At 43.3% G+C, this 27,803-nt stretch overlaps 1 protein-coding gene across 1 annotated transcript in view; it reads left to right on the top strand.

The window, feature by feature from the left end:
* GRIN2A (glutamate ionotropic receptor NMDA type subunit 2A) overlaps positions 1 to 27,803 on the top strand; it is a 430,039-nt gene that overhangs the window by 320,002 nt on the left and 82,234 nt on the right. The window contains 5 exon segments of the mRNA XM_070460672.1: positions 4,169 to 4,374; positions 12,574 to 12,742; positions 12,827 to 12,980; positions 19,193 to 19,318; positions 22,922 to 23,151. Coding sequence (XP_070316773.1) covers positions 4,169 to 4,374; positions 12,574 to 12,742; positions 12,827 to 12,980; positions 19,193 to 19,318; positions 22,922 to 23,151 — 885 coding nt within the window.

Below are 27,803 nucleotides of genomic sequence, written 5' to 3'. Positions count from 1 at the left end.
GCCAAAACGTTTCTTAGTTTTTTATACCTTCTTATGGAGATACTGGAATGAACCTTTTGGCCAGCCCAATGAAACATAGACACAAACATATAGATTGTGAAGGTATAATATTGTTAGGCAAATAGAAATTAGATGCTTCAATCAAATTAAGGATTTGTAAATGAAATGTTATGATGTCTGGGATTTCCTTCAGTATTATATCGGAGGAGTGGTTGGGAGTATAAATGAGATAAGATTGGCCGTGAGCTGGTCATGAATGAAGCTAGATAACGGGAAGATGGAGATCCATTCTACTATTTTACTTTTGTATGAGTTAAAATTTTTCCATCATAAAAAAAGAAAAAAAATGAATGGAGGAAGTAAAAAGCTTCCACTTTTAGGCAGATTATGTATGGACACATATTCATCATGATTTCTGCATTTCTTTCTCTGTTCCAGATAACAGACTAGATTAACTCTCAGGGTAAATCTCAGCTCCTTAATAGGACCTACAGGGCTTCACATCATCTGGCCCCTGCCTGCCTGGAGTGCCCCTCCTCCATCCCTTCATCCTTTCATCTTGGATTTCCAATCTCAGTTTAAGTGCCACCTCCTTGGGGAAGTCTTCTGGGATTTCTTTCTCCCCCTTTCCAATCTGAGACCCATATTTTATTTTTTTCCTCCTAGTTTGTAGTGTGTATATTCTTGTGTGACTATTCGACTCATGTGTGTCTTTCCAATTAGCCTAGAAATTCAATGTAAGTAAAAATGTTGCTGTTTACACTACAGTATCCTTGGTGCCTCGCACAGTGCTTGTCATCTAAAAGCTACTCAGTAAATATTTACGGAGTAAATGAATCTCTATTAAACCTGTCTACAAACCCCAGACTCAGTTACAGCCCTTTGTAAACAGGAATATAGGAGGGGAAAGTGAAGGTTGTCTGTTTCTTCCCTATCTGGTAGAAAAAATCTTAAGAGTTGAGATTTTTGGTGTTTGGAGCAGGAGATCATCAGACTCCGAGAAGGAGGTGCAAGTTCTCAGGATCCAGGGCAGTGTTGACACAGCAGCTTCAGCTCTGGATCAAGTTTTCCACCCACCGCATATTTCCACCCTCCTTGGCGGACCCATGGGTGCTTAGTTGGAAGTGTTAGGAAGGGAGGGAGGAACTTAGAGAAGATCTCAGAAGTTACTGCACTCTGGGGACTCATGAACCTTTGTAGCCTGTCTCTCCGTGAGTCAGCCTTCGGCTGGAACTTTTGCCTGCCTCCCACGGTGTAGAGTATGTGATATGGTCAGTGACGTCACCAAAGATTCTGCTCACTCAGTGGGTTTTACCTCTATTTGTGTTACCTTGGGATTTTAGGAGTTGTCTCTGCAAGGAAGAGAGGATCTTGGAGCAATAACATGATTACTGCAGATCAATTACTAGAAGCACTAGTGGGAAAATGCCTTTGGATTCAGATGATTCCATGGTATAGTTCTGGTTCCACCACTTAAAAAGCTGTGCATGTTTGGGCAGGTTGCACAGCCTCTCTGTGCTGTAGTTCCCTGACCTGTGGTATTGGAGTAATAGTCTTTATCATGTGGGATTTGTGGGGATTAAACAAAGTGGTAAAATTGGCACATTTCCTTAGTACATAGAAGTGCTCAGAAGTGACACTGTTATAATTATAGCATCAAATGCTATGGGGGAGCTGGGAGCAATGTTCTATATTACCAGGGAACATGGGAATGCCTTTGCAAATTAAGTCATATTTGAGCTCTATCTTACATGCTAACTTCCCAGATGGTGCTAGAGGTAAAGAACCTACCTGCCAATGCAGGGGACATAAGAGACATGGGTTCAATCCCTGGGCCAGAAAGGTTCCCTGGAGGAGAGCATGGCAACCCACTTCAGTATTCTTGCCTGGAGAATCCCATGGACAGAGAAGCCTATAGTCCACAGGGTCACAAAGCATCAGAAGCAACTTAGCACAACCACAATAATAACATAATAGTATCTGCCATGTATGTTCCATGCTAAGTAAATTCTGTGCTCAGCGCTTCATGTATATTTTTGACTCATTCAAATCTCACTATAGTTCTGAAAGCATATGTTGTGTCCATCCACATTCTATAGATAAAGTGAAGCTCAGAAAGGTTAAGCCACTTTTCCCAGGCTGCTTAGCTAATGGGTGAAACCAGGATCAGCATTTAGTTCCATTTGACTCCAAAAGCCATTGTCTTGGCCACTGAACTACCCAGTCTCTTAAAGGTTATGTTTGAGTTTTCTAAGAGAGATGGAAAAGAAAGGGATGGATGTAACATATTCCAAAAGGAAGAGTCTGAATATCTCTTTGTCTATTTGCATGTTTATTATTGTTGGCTTGGAAGGCAGGAAACGTTCAGTTTTATCCCTCATTGTTCTCAGGCACATGCCAGCACCTAGCCAGTGTTCAATAAATCTGTGTTGAATGAATGACAGATTTGATGGGCTCCACTTTCTCTCCATCCTGTGTTACACATCACAGCATGAGGTGATGAACGTGTTTATTTGTTCAAATTACCCTACCACCTTTCGTAACTTAAAAAGGAAGGTATTCGTGAAGCTGGGCAGTTTTGTAATTGGCTGCGTGGCACGTTTCTCAACAAGCAGCAAACATTTTCCAGTCCAGAGGCTGAAGTCATCTCTGAGAACAGACTGATTGCAGTCTCTCCCGACGCCCTGTCGCCTCTCCTGGTGTCCAGCATGTCTGAATTCTCTTTAAGGGTCTGAGATTCATTTCTGATGACACTTACATTACAGGAGGAGAGGTGAGAGGGTCACATCAACAAAGACAAGCCCGGACGCTCGGCACTTAGCTCTTCAGACGAGGTATTTTTCCTTGAGGTTGATGCTACAAATAAAGCGCTGACCTGTGGTGTCAAGCAGTTGCGTGTGGGAGCAGGAGTAGGAAGGAGAAAGTGCGAAGGTGGGGGCAGCTTTCCCCCCATGTGTATGTGAAGGGTGCCAATAAGCTGTCAAATAAAATCAAGGTTCGAAACATACAGCCTTCAATTTGATTTCGCTAAGATGCCAACTGCTGCAGGGAGGGAACACAATCGATTCTGTTTTGACAGGTCTTGGTGTTCGCTAAGCAGCAAAAGTCTCCACTCCATGCCTGATTGATAAGTTCCCCTGATTTGCAACTTAAATAGAACCCCATCCGAGCTTGAAGGGAGGCTCTCATCCTTTTACCAGACCTCGCTCCCTTTTGCTCTCGGACTTCCTCCTCCTCTCCCTGTTCCTCTTTCTCTCTTTCTTAGCACTTTTAAAATTTCTCTCCCTCTCACTGTCTCTCTTCTATACTTACAGGAAGAGTTTACACAGTCCCTAATACCTGCTGGGCATTGGGCTGTAGGCTTTTCTCAAAATGCCTTGTTTCATTCCCATGACATCCTTATAAAGTAGGTGGAATTGTGTCTATTTACAGATGAGAAAACAGATGTTCATCGTGATTAAGAGCCTGCCTGGGGTTGTGCAGCTAGCAACTGGCGAGAGTTGGGGATTTAAGTCCAGATCTGTCTAACTCGAAAAGTCCCTGCTGTTTTCTTCTTTCTTTGGGGCTATTTTTGGCCATGCTGGGTCTTCACTGCTGTGTGGGCTTTTCTCTAGGTGCAGCAAGTGGGGCCTACTCTCTAGTTGCGGTGCTCGGGCTTCTCGTTGCCGTGGCTTCTCTTGTTGCTGAGCATCCGAGGTGCACAAGCTTCCGTAGCTGCAGCTCCCGGGCCCTAGAGCACAGACTCAGTAGCTGTGGCGCATGGCCTTAGTTGCTCCACGGTATGTGGGATCGTCCCGGATCAGGGATGGAACCCATCCGTGTCTCCCACACTGGCACGCAGATTCTTAACCACTGGACCACCAGGGAAGCCCCCTTTGCTGTTTTCATGACATCAGTGGTCCTGAGCACTGGGGGGACATTACGGCATCTGTGCTTAGTTATCACCCCCGTATTTACTCAGTCTGGGGAGAGTCCAGGGCACGGGGGCTGCTTTCCTCTTTATCCCCATCTCTCTTAGCAAATAACAGATGCGTGCGTTGAGGTAGGTAACGGAAAAGCCCCGACGATGGTAGACTTCTTCTCCCATGCCTCTTCTGGGGGAGGGCTCCTCCTTCAAGAAGCCGGTGGTGCAGGAAAGCACACGTGTGTCTCTGTCTTTTTGCCGCAGGTGGGCAAGTGGGAGAACCAGACCTTGAGCCTGAGGCACGCCGTGTGGCCCAGGTACAAGTCCTTCTCTGACTGTGAGCCGGACGACAACCATCTGAGCATCGTCACCCTCGAGGAGGCCCCCTTTGTCATCGTGGAAGACATTGACCCGCTGACCGAGACGTGTGTGAGGAACACCGTGCCGTGCCGGAAGTTTGTCAAGATCAAGTGAGTCTGGGGGTGCGGTGGGTTGAACGTGCCCAATCCTCTACTGTAGCCTGCATCACTGATGACAACAGTATCTCTTGTTGGTCCATCGCTAAGTCATGTCCGACTCTTTGCAACCCCGCAGATAGCTGAGAAAGGAAGAGAAGCCAAAGGGAGAAAGGGAAAGATACCCCCAACTGAAGACAGAGTCCCTGGGAATAGCAAGGAGAGCTAAGAAAGGCTTCGTAAGTGAACAGTGCAGAGAAACGGGAAAACAATGGAATGGGGGAAACTAGAGATCTCTTCAAGAAAATTTGAGATACCAAGGGAACAATATCTCTAAAGTAATAATGAAATGTAATATAAAATATGCTCTATTATAATAGATATATGTAAGAATAGATTTTTTAAAAAGACTAGAACTACACCAGCTGGTTTGCATTTATTTCATTCCAACAATAGTAATAGGGGGTGCGTGGTTTTGCCCATTTTAAACACCATAAAAGCTGAGTTTACTGGAAGACTAAGAAGCACATTCAGAGCCACTCAGCTAGTAAGAGAGAGCCAGAACTCAAGCACTGGGCCATCTGACTCCACCACCATATTCTTAACCATATGGTGAATCAACCCTCCCCTTCAGTCCTTCTTAAAATAATTATTTCTCTTGTTCATTTCTGGTTGCTCCCTCCCCCAAACCATACCTTCCACCTCTTTCCTAATTTCCAGATCCACACTCCTCAGTATTTTCAAAACTTCTCTCCATTTTGGGGTCAACATCTCCCTTCCAAGTGACTTTCCGATGTGAACCAGGTGGAGCTGATCTCCTGGGGGGGTCTCCTTGATCACCAGCAGCAAAGCCAGCATCACATCTAAGTTGTTTCTTCTTTTATTATGATTGAAGAGAAACTGACAGTTAAATCAGAGCCTCTGGCAAAGGGCTGTCCCTAATCTATAAACCCTTTGGAGACTCTAAAGTTTCATAGCCAAGTCCAAGACGCTGATTATAGTCTTTGTAATGCAAACATAAACACAAATACCACCCTGGTGGGGAATTCACAAAAGAATAAAGCCTATAATTGGATGGAAATCTATTTTTTTCTGAGCATTTTGTGATTGCCTTCTTTCTCCTGGAAAATCCTTGCTTGTCCTTAAAGGCTTAAGCACTTCCTCCCCAAGTTGGGTTAGTTCTCCCTACTTCCACAGTACTGCCTCTGTCTCTGTCTCTTAATTCACTCAGGCTGCTGTGATGAATTACCATGAGAGGGTGGCTTAAATAATAGCCTCACAGTTCTGGAGGCTGGAAAGTCCACACTCAAGGTGGCGGCAGGTCTGGTGTCTGATAGGGACCCTCTTGTTTGCACATGACTGTCTTCTTCTTACCCACTTCTTCTTATCAGGGCACTGCTTCCATTTATGAGGGTTCCACCCTCATGACCTAATTACTTCCCCAACGTCCCACATCCAGATAGCATCACAGCAGGGATCAGGGTTTCAATATATGAATTTGAGGGGAGCATAAACATTCAGTCTGTAGCCCTCTCTTGTTTATCTGTCTCACTTGTTTTTGTGGCTTAAAGTGTGTCCATATTTTCCCCGGAGTATTAGCTTCTCTGGTAGCTTGGACAGTAATGAATCTGTCTGCAATGCAGGAGACCTGGGTTAGATCTCTGGGTCAGGAAGATCCCCTCGAGAAGGGAATGGCAACCCACTGCAGTATTCTTGCCTGGAGAATCCCATGGACAGAGGAAGCTACAGTCCATGGGGGTCGCAGAAGAGATGGACATGACTGAGCAACTGTCACTTTCACTGTCATTAGCTGTCCAAATACAGGGAACGTGGCGTGTTAATCCCTGTGCCCTCACTGACAAGCGCAGAGTGTGACACTCAGTGTTGGTGACGCTTGAACTGAGGAGTGAATGGATACTTTTCCTCCTACCTGCCAAATTCCAACCTCAGTTATTATCATACAGGGTGCAAATCCCCATGGCTCAGTGCTTTGGATAAAGATAATTTTTTAAAAATATGATTGCTAAATGTATGATGAAGGTGCATTTTGGTTTGGAGCAATTTTTATCAATGAGTAACCTTTATGGGGTTGAAATTCTGAATGGATCATTCAGTAAGTAATCATTGACTTTTTTTGGAGTCATCAGCCTCTACGGGGTCGAAATTCTGAATAGATTAGTCAATAAATAAATACACATGAAGCATAGTTTCTGTGTTAGTCACAGTGCTGGGCATGGAAGATTCATCAGTAAACAAGGAAGAATCCTGCAGTCAAGGCCTGCACAAGTGTTAAAAAAAAAAACAAGGCAGCCAATAAAGAACCAGAGCAGCTCTACATTAGGATAAACCCTGTGAAGGATCTGAGTAAGGTGGCAGCATCAGAGAGTAACTTGGGGCATGTGGGGCTCCTTTAGTGACACAGAAGGGAGGAGAAGGAGCCAAGCATGCGATGAACTAGGGAAGAACCACCCAGGTAGAGGAATGCGTACAGAAGGCCTTGAGGGAAGAAAGAGGTTGGTGAGTTTGTGAAACAGAAGGAAGCCTAGTGCAGTACTTGGAAGTGATGAGCTTGGGGTAGGAGGTGGGGGCAACGATATTGGATCGACCAAAAAGTTTGTTAGAGTGTTTCCATGGGAAAAAACCAAATGGACCCAATAGAAGGGATTACGTGGGAAAGTTGACAAAGGAGGTTTTGACTTTGGTGGGTGTTCCTTTGAGCAGATGATCAGATGAACTGGGTCTTTGAACTTGTCCAGATGAAGCAAGCAGAGTAGCTGACACAAAGCAAAGAGTATAACCCCAGTGGGGCAACTCCTTTATGATAACAGTATCTCCTCTGCTTCAGTAAGACTAATCAGGCAGGGCCTCTTATGCTTCACACTCAATCTTTGTAGTTTAAAGTCTTTAAAATCAGAAGCCTTGGAACTGAAAACAGTAGATTACCAAGTCCTGAGATGCATGGTCTGGAGGAAATGAGCCTACAGATATATTACTGTCTTTAAAAGAATCGACTTTTCAACGGAACAATATAAACCGACTAACTGGTTCAAATTCACATTTTGTGGTGGTGTGGAAGGTGGTGGCTTGCAATTTTTCTTTTCCCACTTGGTGACATGAGAAGCTTGCTGTGCTTCTAGGTGTAATTAAAGTCTTTTATTTACCTGAAAGCAATAGAAAATAAGTAGGATCCATTAATCCCAACTGTAACACAGATTAGATCAACTGCATTTTCTAAAGGGAACATCTTGAGGCAAGGTGATCGGTTCCATTAAGAACTCCCATTAGACAACATGATTGTGTTAGTTTTTCTTGGTGATATTCTTTCAGGGAAAGCCCTTTGTCAATCACTTCTGGTAAATGGCGGGATCTTGAGGACACAGATCAGTCTTCTAAAAAATCAGGTAGTAGGAAATGAGCTGAGAAACCAGACTTTTCTTCTAATCTGCTTTAGTCAAGTGTTAAGACATGAGTAGAAAATTGAGGAACAATTATCTAATTTGATATGTAGGGATAAATGGCTATTTGTTGTTGCTCAGTCGCTTAGTTTTGTCTGACTCTTTGCAATACCATGGACTGCAACATGCTAGGCTTTTCTATCCTTCACCATCTCCCAGAGCTTGCCCAAATTCATGTCCATTGAGTCGGTGAGGCCATCCAACCATCTCATCCTCTGTTGTCCCCTTCTGTTCCTGCCTTCAAACTTTCCGAGCATCAGGGTCTTTTTCAATGAGTCAGCTCTTCACATTGGGTGACCAGTATTGGAGCTTCAGCTTCAGCATCAGTCCTCCCAATGAATATTCATGATGGATTTCCTTTAGGATGGACTGTTTTGATCTCTTTGCAGTCCAGGGGACTCTCAAGAGTCTTCTCCAACACCACAGTTCAAAAGCATCAATTCTTTGGCGCTCAGCTTTCTTTATGGTCCAACTCTCATATCCATACATGACTACTGGAAAAACCGTAGCTTTGACTAGACAGACCTTTGTCAGCAAAGTAATGTCTCTGCTTTTTAATATATTGTCTAGGTTTGTCATAGCTTTTCTTCCAAGGAGCAAGCATCTTTTAATTTCATGGCTGCAGTCACCATCTGCAGAGATTTGGAAGCCCAAGAAAATAAAGTCTCTCGCTTTTTCCACTGTTTCCCCATCTATTTCCCATGAAGTGAGGGGACCAGATGCCATGACCTTAGTTTTCTGAATGTTGAGCCTTAAGCCACTTTCTCACTCTCCTCTTTCACTTTCATCAAGAGGCTCTTTATTTCCTCTTTGCTTTCTGCCATAAGGGTGTGTCATCTGCATATCTGAGGTTGATATTTGTCCCAGAAATCTTGATTCCAGCTTGTGCTTCATCCAGTCCAGTATTTTCCATGATGTACTTTGCATATAAGTTAAATAAGCAGGGCAACAATATATAGCCTTAACATACTCGTTTCCCAATTTGGAACCAGTCCATTGTTCCATATTTGGCTCTTGACCTGCATACAGGTTTCTTGGGAATCAGGTCAGGTGGTCTGGTATTCCCATCTCTTTCAGAATTTTCCAGTTTGTTGTGATCTACACAATCAAAGCTTTAGCGTAGTCAATGAAGCAGAAGTTTTTCTGGAACTCTCTTGCTTTTTCTATGATGCAGTATATGTTGGCAATTTGATCTCTGGTTTCTCTGCCTTTTCTAAATCCAGCTTGAACATCTAGAAATTCACGGTTCACACACTGTTGAAGCCTGGGTTGTAGAATTGTGAGCATTACTTTGCTAGCATGTGAGATAAGTGCAATTATGCGGTAGTTTGAAGATTCTTTGGCATTGCCCTTCTTTGGGTTTAGAATGAAAACTGGTCTTTTCCAGTTCTGTGGCCACTGCTGAGTTTTCCATATTTGCTGGCATATTGAATGCAGCACTTTCACAGCATCATCTTTTAGGATTTGAAATGGCTCAACTGGAATTCCATCACCTCCACTAGTTTTGTTCACAGTGATGCTTCCTAAGGCCCACTTGACTGCACTCCAGGATGTTTGGCTCTAGGTGAGTGATCATACCATCACGGTTATCTGGGTCATTAAGATCTTCTTTGTATAGTTCTTCTGTGTATGCTTGCCACCTCTTCTTAATATCCCCTGCTTCTGTTAGGTTCATACTGTTTCTGTCCTTTATTGTGCCCATCTTTGCATGAAATGTTCTCTTGATATCTCTAATTTTCTTGAAGAGCTCTCTAGTCTTTCCCATTTTATTGTTTTCCTCTATTTCTTTGCATTGATCACTGAGGAAGGCTTTCTTATCTCTCCTTGCTATTCTTTGGAATTCTGCATTCAGATGGATTTATCTTTCTATTAAATGGCTATACTGCCAGTTAATCCCCTAAACTGCCAAATCGTTGGTGAGAAGAGAGGAAATGTATTTTCAAGCACTTATGTGAGAAGTACTTTAGATATTTTATTTAATTTTTCCAACTAGTCTGCAAGGTAGGTATCAGCTTTCTCCATGTACGAGTACGTAAATCGCAGTCTGTGAATGAAGAGACCCGTCTGAGTTTCCATGCTTGTTAAGGGCAGACCCAGGATTTTAAATTCTGCCTGACTTGCAAGGCACATCCACTGGCCACCCTGGGAAATAGTAGAGCCTGAGAAGTGATGATTTATTGGATCCCTCTTCCTGTATATGTTTTGATGAGTCCCCCTGTCTTCTGGGTAATGGCAGAGAATGGAGATTCTCAGATGTCTATGTCGTTGTCACGCCCCCTCCACATACACACAAGGTCTGTGATAGAACCAACGCAAGTCCCCAGTGTGGTCTGCGTTTCCATCGTTTCCATGTTAAATCCAACTAGTGCACTTTCTGCTTGTCTTTTTCACTCCACGTCCCCAGGATCTCGTTCCATGTCTTTACACAGAGTAGCTACCCAGGGGGTGCTTGTGGGGTGAAAAATACATCAGTGACCACTGGCATCTAGAATACACTGTTAGGGAACTTGGGGAATAATTAGCTTAGACATTGACTGAGGTTCCCAGTGAGGTCAAAGAAGCAGTGAGGCCGCTATGTGGCTGTGACTTTGAACCTTAAACCTTAACTCCAGTCCAGATTGTCCCAGGTGAAGGAAGAGCCTGCAATAGAACAAGGGAGGAAGCAGAGAATGAAGGGGATACAGATGAAAAGAGGTACTAAAGAGGCGTTGATGCACAGCCTATAGTGGCCAAAGAGAAAAATAGAGAATTTGATATGGGCCTGTTTTTCAAAGAGCCATAGATACCAAGAAGAAAATCATATTTGGACATGCCATTAACTGAATGTACTTAGGACATACTTCTTTATTTATGGTGATCATAACTCCGGCTTGACCCTTTCTGCTCTGGGAAATCAGTGGGGAGAAGGAAGGTCTCTACTTCCTGTTGTGCTACAGAATTGTCACCCAACCATCTGTAAATATATGTGGTGTGGCCTCCCCTAGCCCCCAGGCTGAGGGCAGCAGGGCCTGAGCAGGCTGTCCAGCCTCAAGGCTGGAGAGTGAGGTCTCTGTGGTGGTCCTGGCTGGTAGATGCAAGCGGGTTGAGCAGAACTCAAAAACAGGATCGGAAGGGGCAGTGGTGAAGGGAGCAATTCAGGATAGGTGATCTGTGACCCTGAGAGAAAGAAAACATTGGAGGGGGGAAGGTTTCATTCTGCAACTCACTTCCATTACTCAAAGCTAGATTGTCAAATCTATCCATATTCTTGGATATAGACGTATACCAATGATGCTTACTATGTTTGTGTGGTTAGCCAATTATGTATACATGTCTTACCATTCAAAAATAGCTCTGCTTCCTATTTCATTGTTTTTCTATCTAACTACATCTTAAGCTCATTTGTTTTTATATCACTTTGACTATTCTGTATGTTATCACTGTGTAACCTACTTTTATCATGTGATATGGAAACATAAGTATTTTCCTATTATGCTGTTAGAATTCTGTAGACATCATTTTAGTGCTTCAGCAATAGTTCATTGTAGTGCTTAGATGTGCCAAGAATGGAATGTTCAGGGAGCGCGTTTCCTGTGATATGCATGTGTCAGCACGGAACGCCCCAGAGCAAGGTGGAACCAAGGGCATTACCCAGAGAGGTCTTGCTCTTCCCACATGAGTTGTTTAACTAGTTTTTATTATCAGTTAGGAAGACCTCAGTTTCCTCCCCTTTTAAAAGCATTTCTGGTTTTTCTGTGGGTGTCCTTTGAATATGACTTGGTCAAGTAAATAAAGCACAGTGACTGGTACAAAGCAACGAGTGTAACCTGGGTAGGTTTTGATAAGTTTTAAGACAGCAATGCCTTCTGTATTTTAATAGGGCTTTTTCCTGACCAAGGGCCTTGCTATTTAATAGTGTCACCGTTTCCCTTCCCACCATGTAGGGGAAATGTTATGAATGAGCCTTCATTTGACATATGACTCAATCAAGAAACATTACATTGATAGACTCAGGCACAGAGTAGATCCCAGGTCTCCTGATTCTTAGCTGAGAATTTCTAGTTTTCTTCAGCAAGGGAAGTGCCTTTCCTAAGGAAGTAAGGCACCCATTTTTCTTCCCTTTGGTTGCTAACCTCTATCTTTAGTGAAAGAATAAGGCAAAACTCACCTTGCTCTGATAATTTCATATCTTCTTCTCCTCCATTTTCCACTGTCTTTTTAGACCCAGAGGGATCGGGTAGAAAGGGAGGTGGGAGGGGGGATCGGGATGGGGAATACATGTAAATCCATGGCTAATTCATGTCAATGTATGAAAAAAACCACTACAATATTGTAAAGTAATTAGCCTCCAACTAGAAAAAATAAATGAAAAAAAAATTCAGTTTAGATCACATGACTAAACTGATCTAAAGAGATTTGGTGTCTTACAAGCTTTAAAAAAATAAAAGGTAGTAATTCTCATCTGTATAATGGGGATCTGAATACTACCTAATTAAGAGAATTGTCATGAAGATTAATCCAACAATTAATATAAAGCATTTATCACAGTGCCTAGCAAACAATAAATACTCAATAAACATGACGTGTTGTCACAATTACTGTCATCATTAAGAACACTTTCTACTTTTGCTGTCATAAACCTACTGCTTGTCCTTGGAAAAGCCACTTCCTCATTTTAAGCCTCAATTTCCCATGTGAAAAATAGCAGAACAGTGTAGATAATGACCGTGAACACATTTCCCACTGCTAATCCTCTACCGTCCTGGGATTTTCTCTACAGCAATTCAACCAATGAAGGCATGAACGTTAAAAAATGCTGCAAGGGGTTCTGCATCGATATCCTCAAGAAGCTTTCCAGAACGGTGAAGTTCACCTATGACCTTTACCTGGTGACCAATGGGAAGCATGGCAAAAAAGTGAACAATGTGTGGAATGGGATGATTGGGGAGGTACGTCATCTTTTCATATGCTGGGCCCTCAGGGATGGTGGGAAGGATAGATAAAGATGATTCTTTCTCTGGCCTTCCGTTCAGGTGGTCTACCATCGGGCGGTCATGGCCGTCGGCTCACTCACCATCAATGAGGAACGTTCCGAAGTGGTGGATTTCTCTGTGCCCTTCGTGGAGACAGGAATCAGCGTCATGGTTTCCAGAAGTAACGGCACTGTCTCACCTTCTGCTTTTCTAGGTATGTGAACTTCATAGTCACTCTTGCCTTCCTGTGAGGAGTCACAGGTATTCTGTTGTGCTTGCTCAAATGGCAGGACCAGTTAGGACCTTGTTCAGTTCCATTTAACCACATGAGCATATTGAAAGCATCTTGCATTTGAATTATCCCAATTTTTCCCCCTTTTAACATCTTTCATTTATCTTTTACTTGGAAATAGCCGCTAAAAATACAATCACATATTCAGATACTGCCCTTGATAGTGTAGAATATAGATTAGGAGATATATTGCTTAGAGCCTTGAAAGCATTTAAAAAATAAACCTGTCGGCCCACAGTTAATTTAAGTCAGCTCATAAACTTTTATTTAGCAGCCACATACCCATCCTCCATCCCTCATTAGAATGACAGTCATTTATTTACTGGATGTGAGAGTGAAAATAATGATGACTGTGCAGTGATTTATACCAGGACTCTGACAAACAAAACAGAAGCAGTCTGAAGAGGATATACCATTTTAAAATTAATGGAATCATATTTTAAATGTGACTATCCTTTAAGCTGAATGGTTTATAAGGGAGGAAATTCTTCTTACTCTCTTTTTAACTACATCATAAATTTAAGTTTTTACATTAAAGGTTTGTACTTTTTAAACCAAGGTAGTTCCAGTTTTTTTCTATCATCTAGTTTTCTTTAGCACCTATGCATTCGGAAGCCTGGCTGGTGTAGATGAAACTGCATGGGACATAGCCAAGCATTTTAAAATTTTTCTGTAAAGGAAACCATTGTGCTGAGTGTTTTGTCATCATAAACAGGTTTTGAGAGTGGCTGTCTTAAAGAACATAGGGTTCAGATTAACTTCCCCTTGGCATTCCCATATAACCTTCCAAATTTGGAAAGGTTAAGACAAACAGTGACCCCCTAGAAGAAAACTGCATGAGAGAGAGAAAACAGATTATGGTCAAGTGGGCTTCCCTCGTGACTCACCCAGTAAAGAATCTGCCTGCAATGCAGGAGACCCGGGTTTGATCCGTGGGTCGAGAAGATTCTCTGGAGAAAGGCGTGGCTACCCACTCCAATATTCTTGCCTGGAGAATTCCATGGACAGAGGAGCCTGGTGGGCTACAGTCCATGGGGTCACAAAGAGTTGGACACTAACACTTCGACTTCACTTTCTAGGGTTAGGTGAGTTTCTTACTTTTTTTCCCAAAAACAAACAAACAAAAACTTTATTAGAGAACTGAAATGCAGACTAGGACCAATTTGTGCACACTAGCCCCAAGCCCCTAATCGTACCCTTCCACTGTCTGTATTGATATGTGGTGTTAGCGTCTGTGCTTCATTCTCTTGAGTGAAATATTGACTAACAGGATTTTGGATACTGCCTGACTCACAGACACATACGGATTTACTGTTTTCATTTTTGATAATCCATTTAAGCTGTTGAAATCCTTACCACTCACTGGATTTGATTTTGCACTCACATCAGTTTTTGTAACCTTTGTTGGAATAACATGGACCTTGACAAATACACACCTCATTAGGTTCCTTTTGGGCCCGTGTCTGATATGGATCAGATAGTAAAGAATCTGCCTGCAATGCAGGAAGCATGAGTTTGATCCCTGGGTTGGGAAGGTCCCTGGAGAAGGGAATTGGCAACCCACTCCAGTGTTCTTGCCTGGAGAATTCCATGGACAGAGGCGCCTGGCAGGCTACAGTTCATGGGATCACAAAGAGTTGAACACAACTGAGAGATGAACACTTTTTCAGTTTCTGCCATGGATAATGATGCCCGTATCTTAATAAAGGAGCCTTACTGTATCATGAAAAATACCACTCACTGACTTTGACAACACGAGCAGACTGTTCGTAGCTATCAGATGTACTCTCACATTAGTCACCCCTAATCATTTTCTCACTATTTCCTATTGGGTCCTTTAACAGAAATCTTTGGTCCTAGAGGTTAAGAAAGGATTGGAGGAAGGGAGTTCATGAAAGAAATGGAAAGAGATCTGTTTCTTATCACAAACTATCCACTCATCTCCTTAGTGAGCTACAGAGAAATTTTGATCTACTTCAATCAAAGAGGAAAAAAAATATATCAACCAACTTGTCTCGTAAATATGGGTAACTGATATTGAATCTGGCCTCCACCCAGTTTCCCTAGATTTTTATCTTTACCTGCATTAGTAGAACATTTCCGTAAAAGTCAAGTATTTTTGCTCAACTTAACTAAACCTCTTTTCCACCCCACTCTTCCTACTGCACCTTAAAAGATAAAATAAATTGTAAGCAGAGCAATCTGTTTTCAATGCTGTTTTTACACAGTACGCTTAATATTCTTCCTAGTCACCAAATTGCATCCCTATTCGATTGACTTGCACCCCCTCATTTACGGTCATTATCTGCAGGTTTTGAAAATCATAATGAACCATACTAAGCTACATTTTTCCATTCACTGGCTCAGTCATCTGGAAGAGCCAAACATTTGCAATCTGATTGCATTGCTCTTCATTACTTCCTATTCTCTCTCCTCCGCAAAGTCCATTAACTCACATCGGAAACACTTGTAGGTAATGCCTCTGAGCTTTTGTGTGAAAATGTAACCAGTGACTCTTCAAGGACAAAGATGACATCTCTTGCAGTGTTTCCATTCAGTTAGCTCTAAAGACTTTCCAAGAAGGTTAGCGTCTTCGATCCACAGACATACTGAGCCGGAGTCTCTTCTGGATTAAAGTTCCTTCACAGACAGATGTTGAATCTGTTTTAAGCCAGTAGAGAAAGTAATGCAGAGCTATCTCGAAATATTTCTGGGTCACATCGGAGACTTGACAGATGGCGGCTCACCACTGCTCACTGGTGTGCTTAGTCATTCGGTCGTGTCCGACTCTTGGCGGCCCCATGGGTTGTAGCCTGCCAGGCTCCTCTGTCCATGGCATTCTCCAGGCAAGAACACTGGAGTGACTTGCCACTTCCTTCACCAGGGATTGAGGAGCAAACCCACGTCCCTTGCATCTCCTGCATTGGCAGGCAGATTCTTTACCACTAGTGCCACCTGGGAAGCCCCACCATTGTTCTAATGATTTGCTTTGTTGTGGTGTGTGTGTGTGTGTGTGTGTGTGTGTGTGTGTGTGTGTGTAAATAGCCATCCTTCAAGGCATTCATGGGTACCTGAAACCAGAATTCTACAGCAGAATCTCTCTGTGTGCTCATTAGTCAGGTGACAGATGTCATCGCTTCGAACTGAGAAAACATCTGGGATAAGTTGTTTGATCATTTTCCATCTGATTTTCTGAACAGTTAGTGAGTAGGACATATCAGGTGACCAGTGAAGTTCACTGCAGTCTATCAGATTCTGCCCTGTGAGGAAAAGAATTCAGGGAGGATTTCCCCTAATATTCTTAATAGTGTCCTCATTGCCCTCAAAGAAAAAGAGTTATCAGATTAGTAAGTATGCATGTTTTAAACTGAGCTTCCCTGGTGGCTCAGTGGGAATGAATGTGCCTGCAAAGCAGGAGATGAAGGTTCAATCCCTGGGCCAGGAAGATCCCCTGGAGAAAGAAATGGAAACCCAGTCTAGTATTCTTGCCCAGAGAATCCCATGGACAGAGGAGCCTGGTGGGCTACAGTCGTGGGGTTGCACAGTCAGACACAACTAAGTGACTGAGCACACACACGCCCTGTAATGAAGGTCCCATAAAAATCCAGAGGGACAGCAACTAGGTTGGTGTGCATGTGAAAGTGTCGGGAGAGCAGTGTCCCTGGGGAGGGCATAGAAACTCCACACTCTTTCCCCATGCCTTGTCCTGTATATTTTCCCATCTGGCTGTTGATTCATACCCTTTAACATTCCTTGTAATTAATGGGTAAATATACTGAGTAAACTGGGTTCTTGAGTTCTGTGAGACACTCCAGCGAGTTTTGTGAGACGATGTAGCGAATAACACCAACGTTTTAAACTAGTATTCCTTTTTCAGGACCCTGGACAGCACACCCCCCCCCCCCCCCCCCAATCAATTCTGCCTTAGACCATGGAACCAAGCAGCTATTCCATGTAATTTATTATGTGTACACAGTGGAAGGGCTTCCCTGATGGCTCAGTGGTTAAGAATCTTCCTGAAATACAGAAAACTCAGGTTTGATCCCTGGGTCGGGAAGATCCCCTGGGGGAGGGCATGGCTACCCACTCCAGTATTCTTGCCTGGGAAATCCCATGGAGAGAGGAGCCTGGCGGGCTACAGCCCATGGGGTCACACAGAGTCAGGGACAACTAAGCAACTGAGAATCCACAGTGTGAAGCACACCACCAAATACTGCACACACATGCTCCTTTACTCCTTACAGCGATCCTCCTCTGGTAAGATGCACTATGCCATTAGCACGTCCAACTTGGAGAATTACTTTAACATCTCTGTTCTTGAATATTAAGTAACGTTTAACCTCCTAATTTTTCATTTATGTCTCCTCCTTTTTGAATAAAGCTCATTACCAAATTGCTATGATTTCAGGGACATGATGTTATTTGTACTCAAGTTAAGAATAAGATAAATTTCAGTTATACTCATTAATTTCTTTGAGCTCATTTTGTATATTTAAGTCAAGTAAGTTGTGTTTGTACCTACTGCTTCTTAACGTATTTGCATTATCAAACTGCATTGCAAATTATCCCTTTAGGTTTTAAAATTATTCAATATAGTCAAGGCTTCAGACCTATTAACTTTTTATTATATATTATAAGCTCATTACATTGGAATTTGTGATGACCTGTGTTAGGTAATCACAGACTTTAATAAAAAGGTGGCCTGCTCTCAACCTAGTTCTTTATTATTATTACTAGCTTCATCAGAAAAAAAATTAAAAAATAATAAAATGTCTATTTTTCCAGAGGTATTGCTGTGCTTTTTATATTTTGTTCTTTGAAAATATTTGCTCATGATGAAAAAATTCTAAGTTCACTGGTGTCCAAGGGCAGTTTCTTCCCAACCGCAATCAGGTGGGAGCTATGTTCATTTAAAAAATGTTATTCTCAGTTGATTTTCTAGCAAATCTATGTCATACATGGATAAAATGACTCCATTCAGCTCAGTTTCATATCCTCTATCAGCTTTAATAAAAACGTTAATTTATTTTACATAATATCTCCTACCTATCTAATGTGATCTGAGATTTAGAACCCTGTGTCTCGCCCCATCCTTCTGAGACACCCACACAAAAATGAATTGATGAAAACTATTTTTAGGGGAAATAACCATCCATCCATCTACTACCTCATTGCCTCTGTCTTTAAGCGATGCATTCTCATTGAATTATCGTGTGACTGTAATAGCCTCAAATGACTTTTCAATTGCACTGAATCCCATTACCAACCTCAACAAGATTTTTGAATTGTAGAGATCTCATCTGTCTGAAGCAGAAGGTAAAAGGAAGAGGGGACTAGCAGAGGGGGCAGACTGTGACTTTCCAATATTCTTGTCACTCCCATCACTTTATGACCTTTTCTTGCAGGTTATAATTCTCCTTTTACTTCTGGGATTCCCCGCACATCATCCCTCCAGCATGTTAAGATAAAAATGAAAATAAAACTCATGCTGGTTTTGCAGAAGCCTTGTGGTTGACTATTCGAGTCTAGTCTTGTTTCTCTTTAGCTTTGGTTCCCTGGATGATGCCATAATTACCTACGACCCTGTGGCCTCTTTGTTTGCATTTTAACTTTCTCCCTTGGTTTTTTTATCATTCTGTTTTGTTTTTATTATCCTTGACCTGGTTTGTAAAATGTCATAAGCTCTTCTCTATTTTTATCCTATTGTATGTAGTCTTATAAAATACCTCAAGTATTTTGTAGAGTAGAGAATGATTTAAATGTATGAATAAGCAATGACAAGGGCTTCCTAGGTGTCTCAGTGGTAAAGAATCTGCCTGCCAATGCAGGAGATGTAGGTTCAATCCCTGGGTTGGGAAGATCCCCTGGAGGAGGAAATGACAACCCACTCCAGCATTCTTGCCTGGAGAATCCCATGGATAGAGGAGCCCAGTGGGCTACAGCCCATGGGGTCACCAAGAGTCAAACAGGACAGAATGACAGCTTCTTTTGAAAGATGAAATTCATACCAAAGTGGGTTTCTCAGTGAATCTGAAAATGGACCTCTAGGCTTCCTGCTTGCCCAGGTTGTGAGGAAGAGTAACCGATCACGTAACTGATCATGTCTCCATCCCTCTGGCCTCTTTTATCTGCAGAACCATTCAGCGCCTCCGTCTGGGTGATGATGTTTGTGATGCTGCTCATTGTCTCTGCCATAGCTGTCTTCGTCTTTGAATACTTCAGTCCTGTTGGATACAACAGAAACCTAGCCAAAGGGAAAGGTGAGGCTGCCTTCATATGCATGATTCAAAGTTCATGCCAGTTAATTGGCTTTCAGTGAAGATTTCGGATTTAGAACACATGATCCTCCATTGCCTTGCTATATCATCATATTAATGATGCCGTGTCATTAATTCTACATGCAATGTCATCCAGGTACAGGTTAGTCCCTTCAACTGAAAAGAAGGACAAGACTTAAAACATGAGACATTTTTAAGCTTGCTATAATGTGGAGTCAGTTGTTAGGTAAAAACTGCTGGTATTTGTTGAGAAAGCTTATTTGAAGCAGTTTTTTCTGGCAATTAGCTTTTAAAATGTGCATCAAAAGAAATGTTAAAACCACTATTGAGTCTCAACTTCAGTCTGTGCAAAGAAAACGGTTTTATAGAATCTGGGTTAAGAACATTCTCTAAGCTTCTGAATTGTGCTCGCATTCGTTTGATGATAAATATAATGATAAAATGGTGATTTTCCCCAGTTACATCTTCCTCTTGAAAATGTCTGAGTTTAGTGCATTAGTACTTGATAAAGTGGCAGTCAGTAAGCAGAAAATTGAATTGGGATGCTTTCGTTGGCTATAACTTATTAAGAGGCTCGCACCTGAGCCTTATGCACAAACACATCACATAATTTTGAGTGAATTTTTCTCAATGCACAACACATTCTAAGTAAATGGTATCAGAAGGATGCCAAGACCAAATCTGTTCCCTAAAAAATGACTTTAGATGATGAAAGATAGCAGATCTTCAAGGTACAGTTATTTAAAAAACAAGGCACTTTGCCATATGTTCTTTCCACTAGGAAGATTCAATGTTGAAAACAGCCAACAGGTCATAGGGATCTATTAGGAGCTTAGTTTTATTGAAGTCCTCCCACTTCTTCTTAACCGTTGAAGAGTGGCGATTACCACATAAATCACCTCCCATCAACCAAACATAGTAAAAATGCTGTAAATAATCGTGTTTAAGTGGGAGAGTTGCCAGTCTTTCACTGAACAGGTAATATAATTAACCTAGTAAGAAGCTTTCCAACAGACTGGGTCCTGAAGCAGTTTTCTATGGGTGATCATATTGCAGGAGAATAGATGTTTACATTTGCAAAATCAGAGTTTGTGTTGTGTGTGAATTCATGTGTTTATTTGATGATTATTTATTGAGTTCCAGGTACTGGAGCAGGAGGGTAATGTGATAAATTGGGAGAGTTCCTGACCCTTGGGGAACTGATAATTTAGTTGTGGAGATAATATGTCAACTGCATACATGAATAATCACAGATTATAGTAAATTTCAAGAGGAAGGGGGAAAAAAACGATGGGATATGAGCATGTCTTAAATGTGATGGTCAAGAAGGGCAGAGCTTCAGGAAGAGATGATGCTTGAGTTGAGAACTGAAGGATGAGAAGGATTCCAACCTATGAAAAACTGAGGGAAAAGCCTTCCATGCAGGCTTTACAAAGTCTTGTGTCTTAGCAGATACAAAGTCTTTGGCACAGGACCAATCTTGACCTGCCCAAGAAACAGAAAAGACCTAAGTGAGGTAGACAGTGGTATAAGATGAAGTCAGTGGTAAGCATTTCAGACTTTCTTCAAAATACAATGGCAGGTAAAAGGCAGAATACATACCTATACAGTGCAGAAAGGTCGCCTTCTATCTATCAAAGTCATTATATCAATATAAGCTGCCCAGTAAATGGGGTAGCAGAATCGGACACAACTGAGCAACTGAAGAATGACAGTCTGTGGAGATGATGTGGAAAGAGGGAGACTAGTTAAGGAAAGTGCTGAAGGTTTTCAAGAGAAAGAATTACAGTGGTTTGGGCTTGGATGGCGATGATGGAGATGGAAGTGAATGGATACGTTTGAAATGTATTTTGGAAGATATTAATAAAAAACTACCCAAAGGCCGTCATGTACAATACATTCTCATTTGGCCAAAGCACACATTGTTGTGACAGAAGGAATCTAGTGTCCAAATTCCCCAGCCCTTCCATCACATGGAGGCTTTTTGTTTTCTGCTCATCCACATGTAGAAACTCTCCGGAAATGACAGCTACTTATTTCCTTGCACAAAATAGTTTTCTGTTACATTTCAGTCCTTTGGGGGGCGGGGGGAATTATATGATTCAGTAACAGTCTACTTAATCAGGAATTCCTAAATGTCTTGGACTGCTACCCTGCAACTGCCCATTTCTGATTCCCAAATAGATGTCACTTCTGATCAACAGGCAACCCTAATAAAATTAAGTAGTTCATGGAGTTGACTGGATCGACTCTAATTACTTTTTGCAAAGAGTTCTCAGCCTCTTGGGTATAAGCCCAGAAGCTCATAAAATGAGGCAAAGAGAAAGCAGAGAGCTTGAGGTTGAGGATAAAAGAATTAGTTGCCTTCTCTTTAATGTGTTGTATATGGATATTGTAAGTATTGCTATAGCCTGAGTTTGCCCTCCATGTACAGAAAGCCTGCTTCCTAGTTAGGCTCTCTGCCCAGAACTTCATAACTTCCATCAATCTGGATTCACTTCTGCCTCTTTAATTTATTGCCCACTCCATGTGCATCGCCAACTGAAGTCTAAGTAGATCATTTTTTCACATCTTCATTTACTTAAATGACATAAAAATTAACCTTCTGTTAAAGGAAGACTCTTTTCCCCATGAAATGAGGGCATAAATTGATTTTTTTTCTCCTTGCACAAAACAGCTTGAAAGCTCTAACATGTGTGTTTTACAGCCTGCATATTCTCCTCCCCAATAAATTCTGGCATATTGTTCTGCCTCTTTAGTTAAGTCTGTTGCGAGGAACACTTAAGAATCTTAAGAATACGCAGAGGGAGAAGAAGTGCTGTGATGTCAGAGTTCATTTTCAATGACCCTGCGACCAAACGCCTCCCATCTGTGAAGTGTCAGGAGAATTAAGCGCTATTGTTCCGCTCCTTAACGTCTCTGTTTGGAGAGCGTTTTAGTTTGGTTTAATTTCTACATTGTGCACATCTTACATCTGAGTTTGAACAGGAGCCATTGCTAGGGACAATCAGATTAGAATATCAAACATCAGTCCCTCCGAATTGCATGGTTCTTATACGATATCACAACCTGTGCATGCCGAATCAGCCTATACGCACATGTTTTTTTGTAAGACCGTCCGTGTATCCCCCAAAAGGAAATCAAATCCACATTTAAAACAGGTCATAACACTACTTCTAATTCAAGCCTGCATTGTCATAACCATTTTCTCTTCCTCCCTCCCTCCCTTCATTCTTTCCTCCTTCCTTTATCAGTTTCTCTTTCTTCCCTTCCTCCTTCCTCCTTTGTTTCTTACTTCTTCCCTTCCTTCTTCTCTCCCTCCTCTGCCTCCCTCCCTCCCTCTCTCTCTGTCTTCCTTTCTTTCCTTTTCTTTTAAGAAATGTGGCAAAAAGTCAGCAATATGGAAATGTGGGAAGAATGCTAATTTTTAGAGAAAAAATAACTCGTGGTTGTGGCCCCGGGACAGTGATGAGATACACTGTCTTCTGACAGCCTTCAGGGTTGCTGGGGCCAGTGCACAGTGTCAAACGCTCCCAAGTGTGTGTTTTGAGGATGCACTGAGAATGTCCTTCCTGTCATTTGCAGCACCCCATGGGCCTTCTTTTACGATTGGAAAAGCTATCTGGCTCCTCTGGGGCCTGGTGTTTAACAACTCCGTACCTGTGCAGAACCCTAAAGGGACCACCAGCAAGATCATGGTGTCCGTGTGGGCCTTCTTCGCCGTCATCTTCCTGGCCAGCTACACGGCCAACCTGGCCGCTTTCATGATCCAGGAGGAGTTTGTGGACCAAGTGACCGGCCTCAGTGACAAAAAGGTGAGGTCACTTTGCTTTCGTCTCTGCCTGAGGAGTTACTCTCCAGTGTTCCCCGCTCAGAGGATGTTTTCCAGTGAGTTTTCCAAGAGCCGACTGAGGGCAGGAGGAGAGGGGGCTGCTAGGGATGAGATGGTTGGATGGCATCACCGACTCAGTGGACCTGAGTTTGAGCAAACTCCAGGAGATGGTGAAGGACAGGGAAGCCTGGCGTGCTGCAGTCCATGGGGTCACAGAGTCGGACACGACTGAGTGACTGAACAACAGAGGAAGTAAATCAGGCTCCCGCCACCCAAATCGTCAACTCTAAAGCACAGATCTAGGGGGATTTTCTTTTCCTCTTAACTCCATTGGGTGCATTTTGAAAGGTTTCAGGAACAGAAGCTTAAGCTTAGCTCTCCTAAGTCTTAAAAAGTCCAAATCTAAGTTGGGAACATAGTTTCCCCTGGTAGTCATCCCTCATATTTACATGATTGTGTTGACGATGCTTTCTGAGCTCTGACTCAAGTCACAGCTTAGGGCAGAGGCTTCCCTGGTGGCCCAGACAGTAAAGGGTCTGCCTGCAATGTGGGAGACCTGGGTTCGATCCCTGAATCGGGAAGATCCCCTGAAGAAGGAAATGGCAACGCACTCTAGTACTCTTGCCTGGAAAATTCCATGGATGGAGGAGCCTGGTAGGCTACAGTCCATGGGGTCGTAAAGAGTCAGACACGACTGAGCAACTTCACTCATCTTGTCATGGAGAGGACGATGGTGAGGAAGATCCATTAACCTTGGACCAGGAGAATCCTGGGTGAAACTCTCGGCTATAGGTACCTCCCAGTTCTATGACTTTGTATGAGTCTCTCATGCTCCTTGCCTTGGATTCTTCATCTCTGACTTGAAAACAAAAATCCTCTCTAAGCCCTGCATGCATGCTCAGTTGTGTCCGACGCTTTGTGATCTCACGGACTGTAGCCCACCAGGCTCCTCTGTCCATGGGATTCTCCAGGCAAGAATACTGGAGTGGAGAGCCATTTAGTCCTCCAGGGAATCTTCCTGGCACAGGGATCAAACCCAAGTCTCCGCACTGGCAGGCAGATTCTTTACTGCTGAGCAACCAGCGAAGCCGTTCTCTGAGCCCTGCCCAGATTCAAAACTGACAGGTCCTTTACACCACGTAACCAATCAGCCCATCGCCAGCACTCCTGACTCACCTGAAATTTCTTCAAGGGATGCAAAAGGAATACAGAACTGGTTTGTCACTTCCCACTGGTTCCGTTTACTCAGAGACACCTCCAGGCCTGCCTCGTGTGTCTATGCGTCCCACCACCAGGGAGACAGGGATGTTAACACCTGTTCTCTCCGTTCCCCAGTGCCATGTAACGGCGGCTGTGGGGTGTGAGTAGCTACTCAGAAATGCACGGGGCGGAAGAAAGGAGGTAAACTGGGTACATCCTTCTATTGGAATTTTAGTCTCAGGAAGCAGACCCTGACTTGCTAAGCTCAGCAGTGTGGGGACTTGCTGCGCTGCAAAGATTTTCTGTCTTGTGTGCGAGTATAATTTGTCTCTTTATAAAATCTCACTATCATGTCTTGTTGGCATAAGGCTACATATATCCTTTCGGCATTCATCAGCAGACCGCTGAATAGAAAATCAGCCCATGAAAAGCCTTTAACAGCTTATCCATGACTTACAGGGTGGTTGAACGAAGTGCAGAGAAGCCTGTCATCAGAGAGATGGTGGGGGGCGGGGGTGCTGGGGTGCGTCACCGTCACAGAGGCACCATCACCCTCTGGAGTCGTTGGCCTCTGATGGCTCCCCGTCAGAAATGTCACTTGAGTGAATGCCACTGTCCTCATTGTGCTGACAATGCCCTGCGCTAGCTGGCCCATCCCCAGGTGTCCCCTCCCTCTCGCTCGCGGAGGCCCCCTCTCTGTCCCTTAGACATCCAAGTGTTTCCACCACAGTGCCCTTGCACTTGTCAGGTCCCCTGTCTGGAATGTTCTTCCCCCTTTATTCTCATGGCTGGCTCCTCCTGGACATCCAGGTTTTAGGGGAACTACCACCTCTTGGGAGAATCTTGCTGGTCACTGTGGTCAACTTGGCAGCCTGGGCTTGTGGTCTTGTGAAACTTAAATTCCAGTAGGAAGAAATAAACAGCACCTGAGTAAATGTAATGGACAAGGAAATTCCAGGCAGGAGTAAGTGCTGTAAAGGAGAGGATACTGATGAGATTAAAATAGACGGGGGAAGGGGTAGCAGGGTTCTCTGACACTTGGTGGATGCTCAGCGCACACTTGCTGACTGAATGAGAAGGGCAGGGTGTGTTGGGCACTGCAGGCACCCACCCGGGGCTCCTTGGACCCCATGCCCGGCTCTGTGTGCCCACCCTCACCTTTGCTGATGAAGGCTCGGGGACCTTCAGAGGGTGATTATCTTGCAGCAGCAAAATGGTGGGTGCCTGGATATTATTGTTGTTGTTCAGTCGCTGAGTCATATCCGACTCTTTGTGACCCCATGGACTGCAGCACACCAGGGTTCCCTGTCCTTCATCTCTCCTGGAGTTGGCTCAAACTCATGTCCATCGAATCTGTGATACCATCCAACCATCTCTTCCTCTGTCTCCCCCTTCTCCTCCTGCCCTCAATCTTTCCCAGCATCAGGGTCTTTTCCAGTGAGTTGGCTCTTCATATCAGGTGGCCAAAGTATCAGAGCTTTAACGTTGGCATCAGTCCTTCCAATAAACATTCAGGACTGATTTCCTTTAGAATTGACTGGTTTGATCTCCTTGCATTCTAAGAGACTCTCAAGAGTCTTCTCCGACACCGCAGTGAGAAAGCATCGACCATCCTGTAACCATGACTGACCAGGGTGAGAATATGAAAGCCAGGTGTTCTGCCGCTTCCGGGCAAACTCCGAGGTGCGGTTTACTCTCCTTGTGGGTTCAGGCTGAGGTTAAGACTTTGCCCGTAGTCACACCCTTGCCTGGCTTCCTCCCCTTCCCTAACCTCCTTCCCCTACTTCCTTTCTGATTTCTCCTGGAGCCCTTACTTCATAAATCATGTTCACTCAATTCCCTGGCTCACCTTAAGTGTATGGCTCACCTAAAGTGTATCTGGGGGTCAGCAGAGAAGGCCATCTACTTGGAGTCAAGAAAGGGGTGTCCTTCCCTCTCTGCCATGTACCAGCTGCGTGATGCCCTTACTGCTGTGTAACCTTGCTGCGCCTTCTAGCTCCTCTCTGAACACTGGGGCATCATAGTTGCTGTGAGGATGAAAGGAAGCTGCCGATGAGATGTTCCCCATAGCCAATGAAGTCCTTTACAGATCCAGTTACATCATATATGGGAACAAATGCATAGCTCCTAGAATAAGTGACCAGAGGAACATTGGAAGCAGTGGGAAACCATGTTCTGGATGAGAAGATTTTTCAAGAAAGTATTAGTAATCGGTAGGGACTTCTTTGGACTTCCCTGGCGGCTCAGTAGTGGAGCTGAAGGAGATGTAGTTTTGATCCCTGGGTCAGGAAGATCCCCTGGAGAAGGGAAGGGAATGGCAACCTGCTCCAGTACTCTTGCCTGGAGAATCCCATGGACAGAGGAGCCTGGTGGGCTACAGTCCGTGGGGTTGCAAAGAGTCAGACATGCAAGGACTGCTTGGTGGTCCAATGGCTAAGACTCTGTGCTCCCAGTACAGGGGGCCCGGGTTCAATCCCTGGTCAGGGAACTGGATCCCACATGCCGCAACGAAGACCCGGCACAGCAAAGTAAATTAAATAAACACTTTTTAAAAAAAGAAAGTAGTTGGCAGTGTATTTTACTTTTTGATGCTATTTTCAACAGCAAGGAGAAAAAAAAAATCCCTTGCTACCTAGCTTTAGGTCTAATAACATGACTGCTTGTGGGAAAACTAATTAGAACCACTAATAATTCAACTGACCTTCTCTGAGTTGGAAACACCTAGTAACAGATACTGTATCCTCATGAGACCCAGCTCAGCTTCCAAGCTCAGAGCGTTAGCAGCAAGCAGATAGCTCTTTTAATTAAATGTTTGATACAATTAAATAAACAGCAAAACTCCTAGAGTAAATAAGCTAAGTGCTCCCAGAAGATTAATGGCAAATACACCAAGAAAGTCTGCAAAATAAAAATCTATATTGAATCAATTTATTTTAGTACTGTATGCAAGTGTGTTTATTTTTTGTTTGTTTTAGTCATGAGTATCTATGTAACAAGTCAGGTTTGTAATACTGTTCGGCCATCTGCAGTATTAGTACTTGCAGTAGGAGCCCATGGTGTGCTCTGATGACCTGGGGTTAAATTATTCACAGGGGAATTCATTCCCCTCGAAATTATTAAAGAAGTTGCAATGTTGGTGGCGACCCTTTTCAAAATGTTGGGTGTTACCGTGGTTGCTGAAATCTGTCTCTGGGAGACAGATTGCTGTAGTGGAAAAAGCAACACCATAGTGGTCAAACGAACCCAGGTTCAAATCCTGACCTACCATATAATAGCTGTATGGCCTTCAGAGTGTCCATCTCCCCATGGCCTAATTTCCTGATAGAGGGGTTTAGTACCATTCTGGCAAGGTTGATATGAGGATTAGGGATAATCCTCACACCGTGCCTGGCACGTGGTAGGTAATCCTATTATAGATGTTATTTCTTCCCTCAC

The sequence above is a fragment of the Odocoileus virginianus genome, chromosome 33, assembly GCF_023699985.2.
Source record: "Odocoileus virginianus isolate 20LAN1187 ecotype Illinois chromosome 33, Ovbor_1.2, whole genome shotgun sequence".
NCBI lineage: Eukaryota > Metazoa > Chordata > Mammalia > Artiodactyla > Cervidae > Odocoileus > Odocoileus virginianus.
Note: the sequence above shows the minus strand (reverse complement) of the source record. Positions and strands in the feature narration are given on the sequence as shown.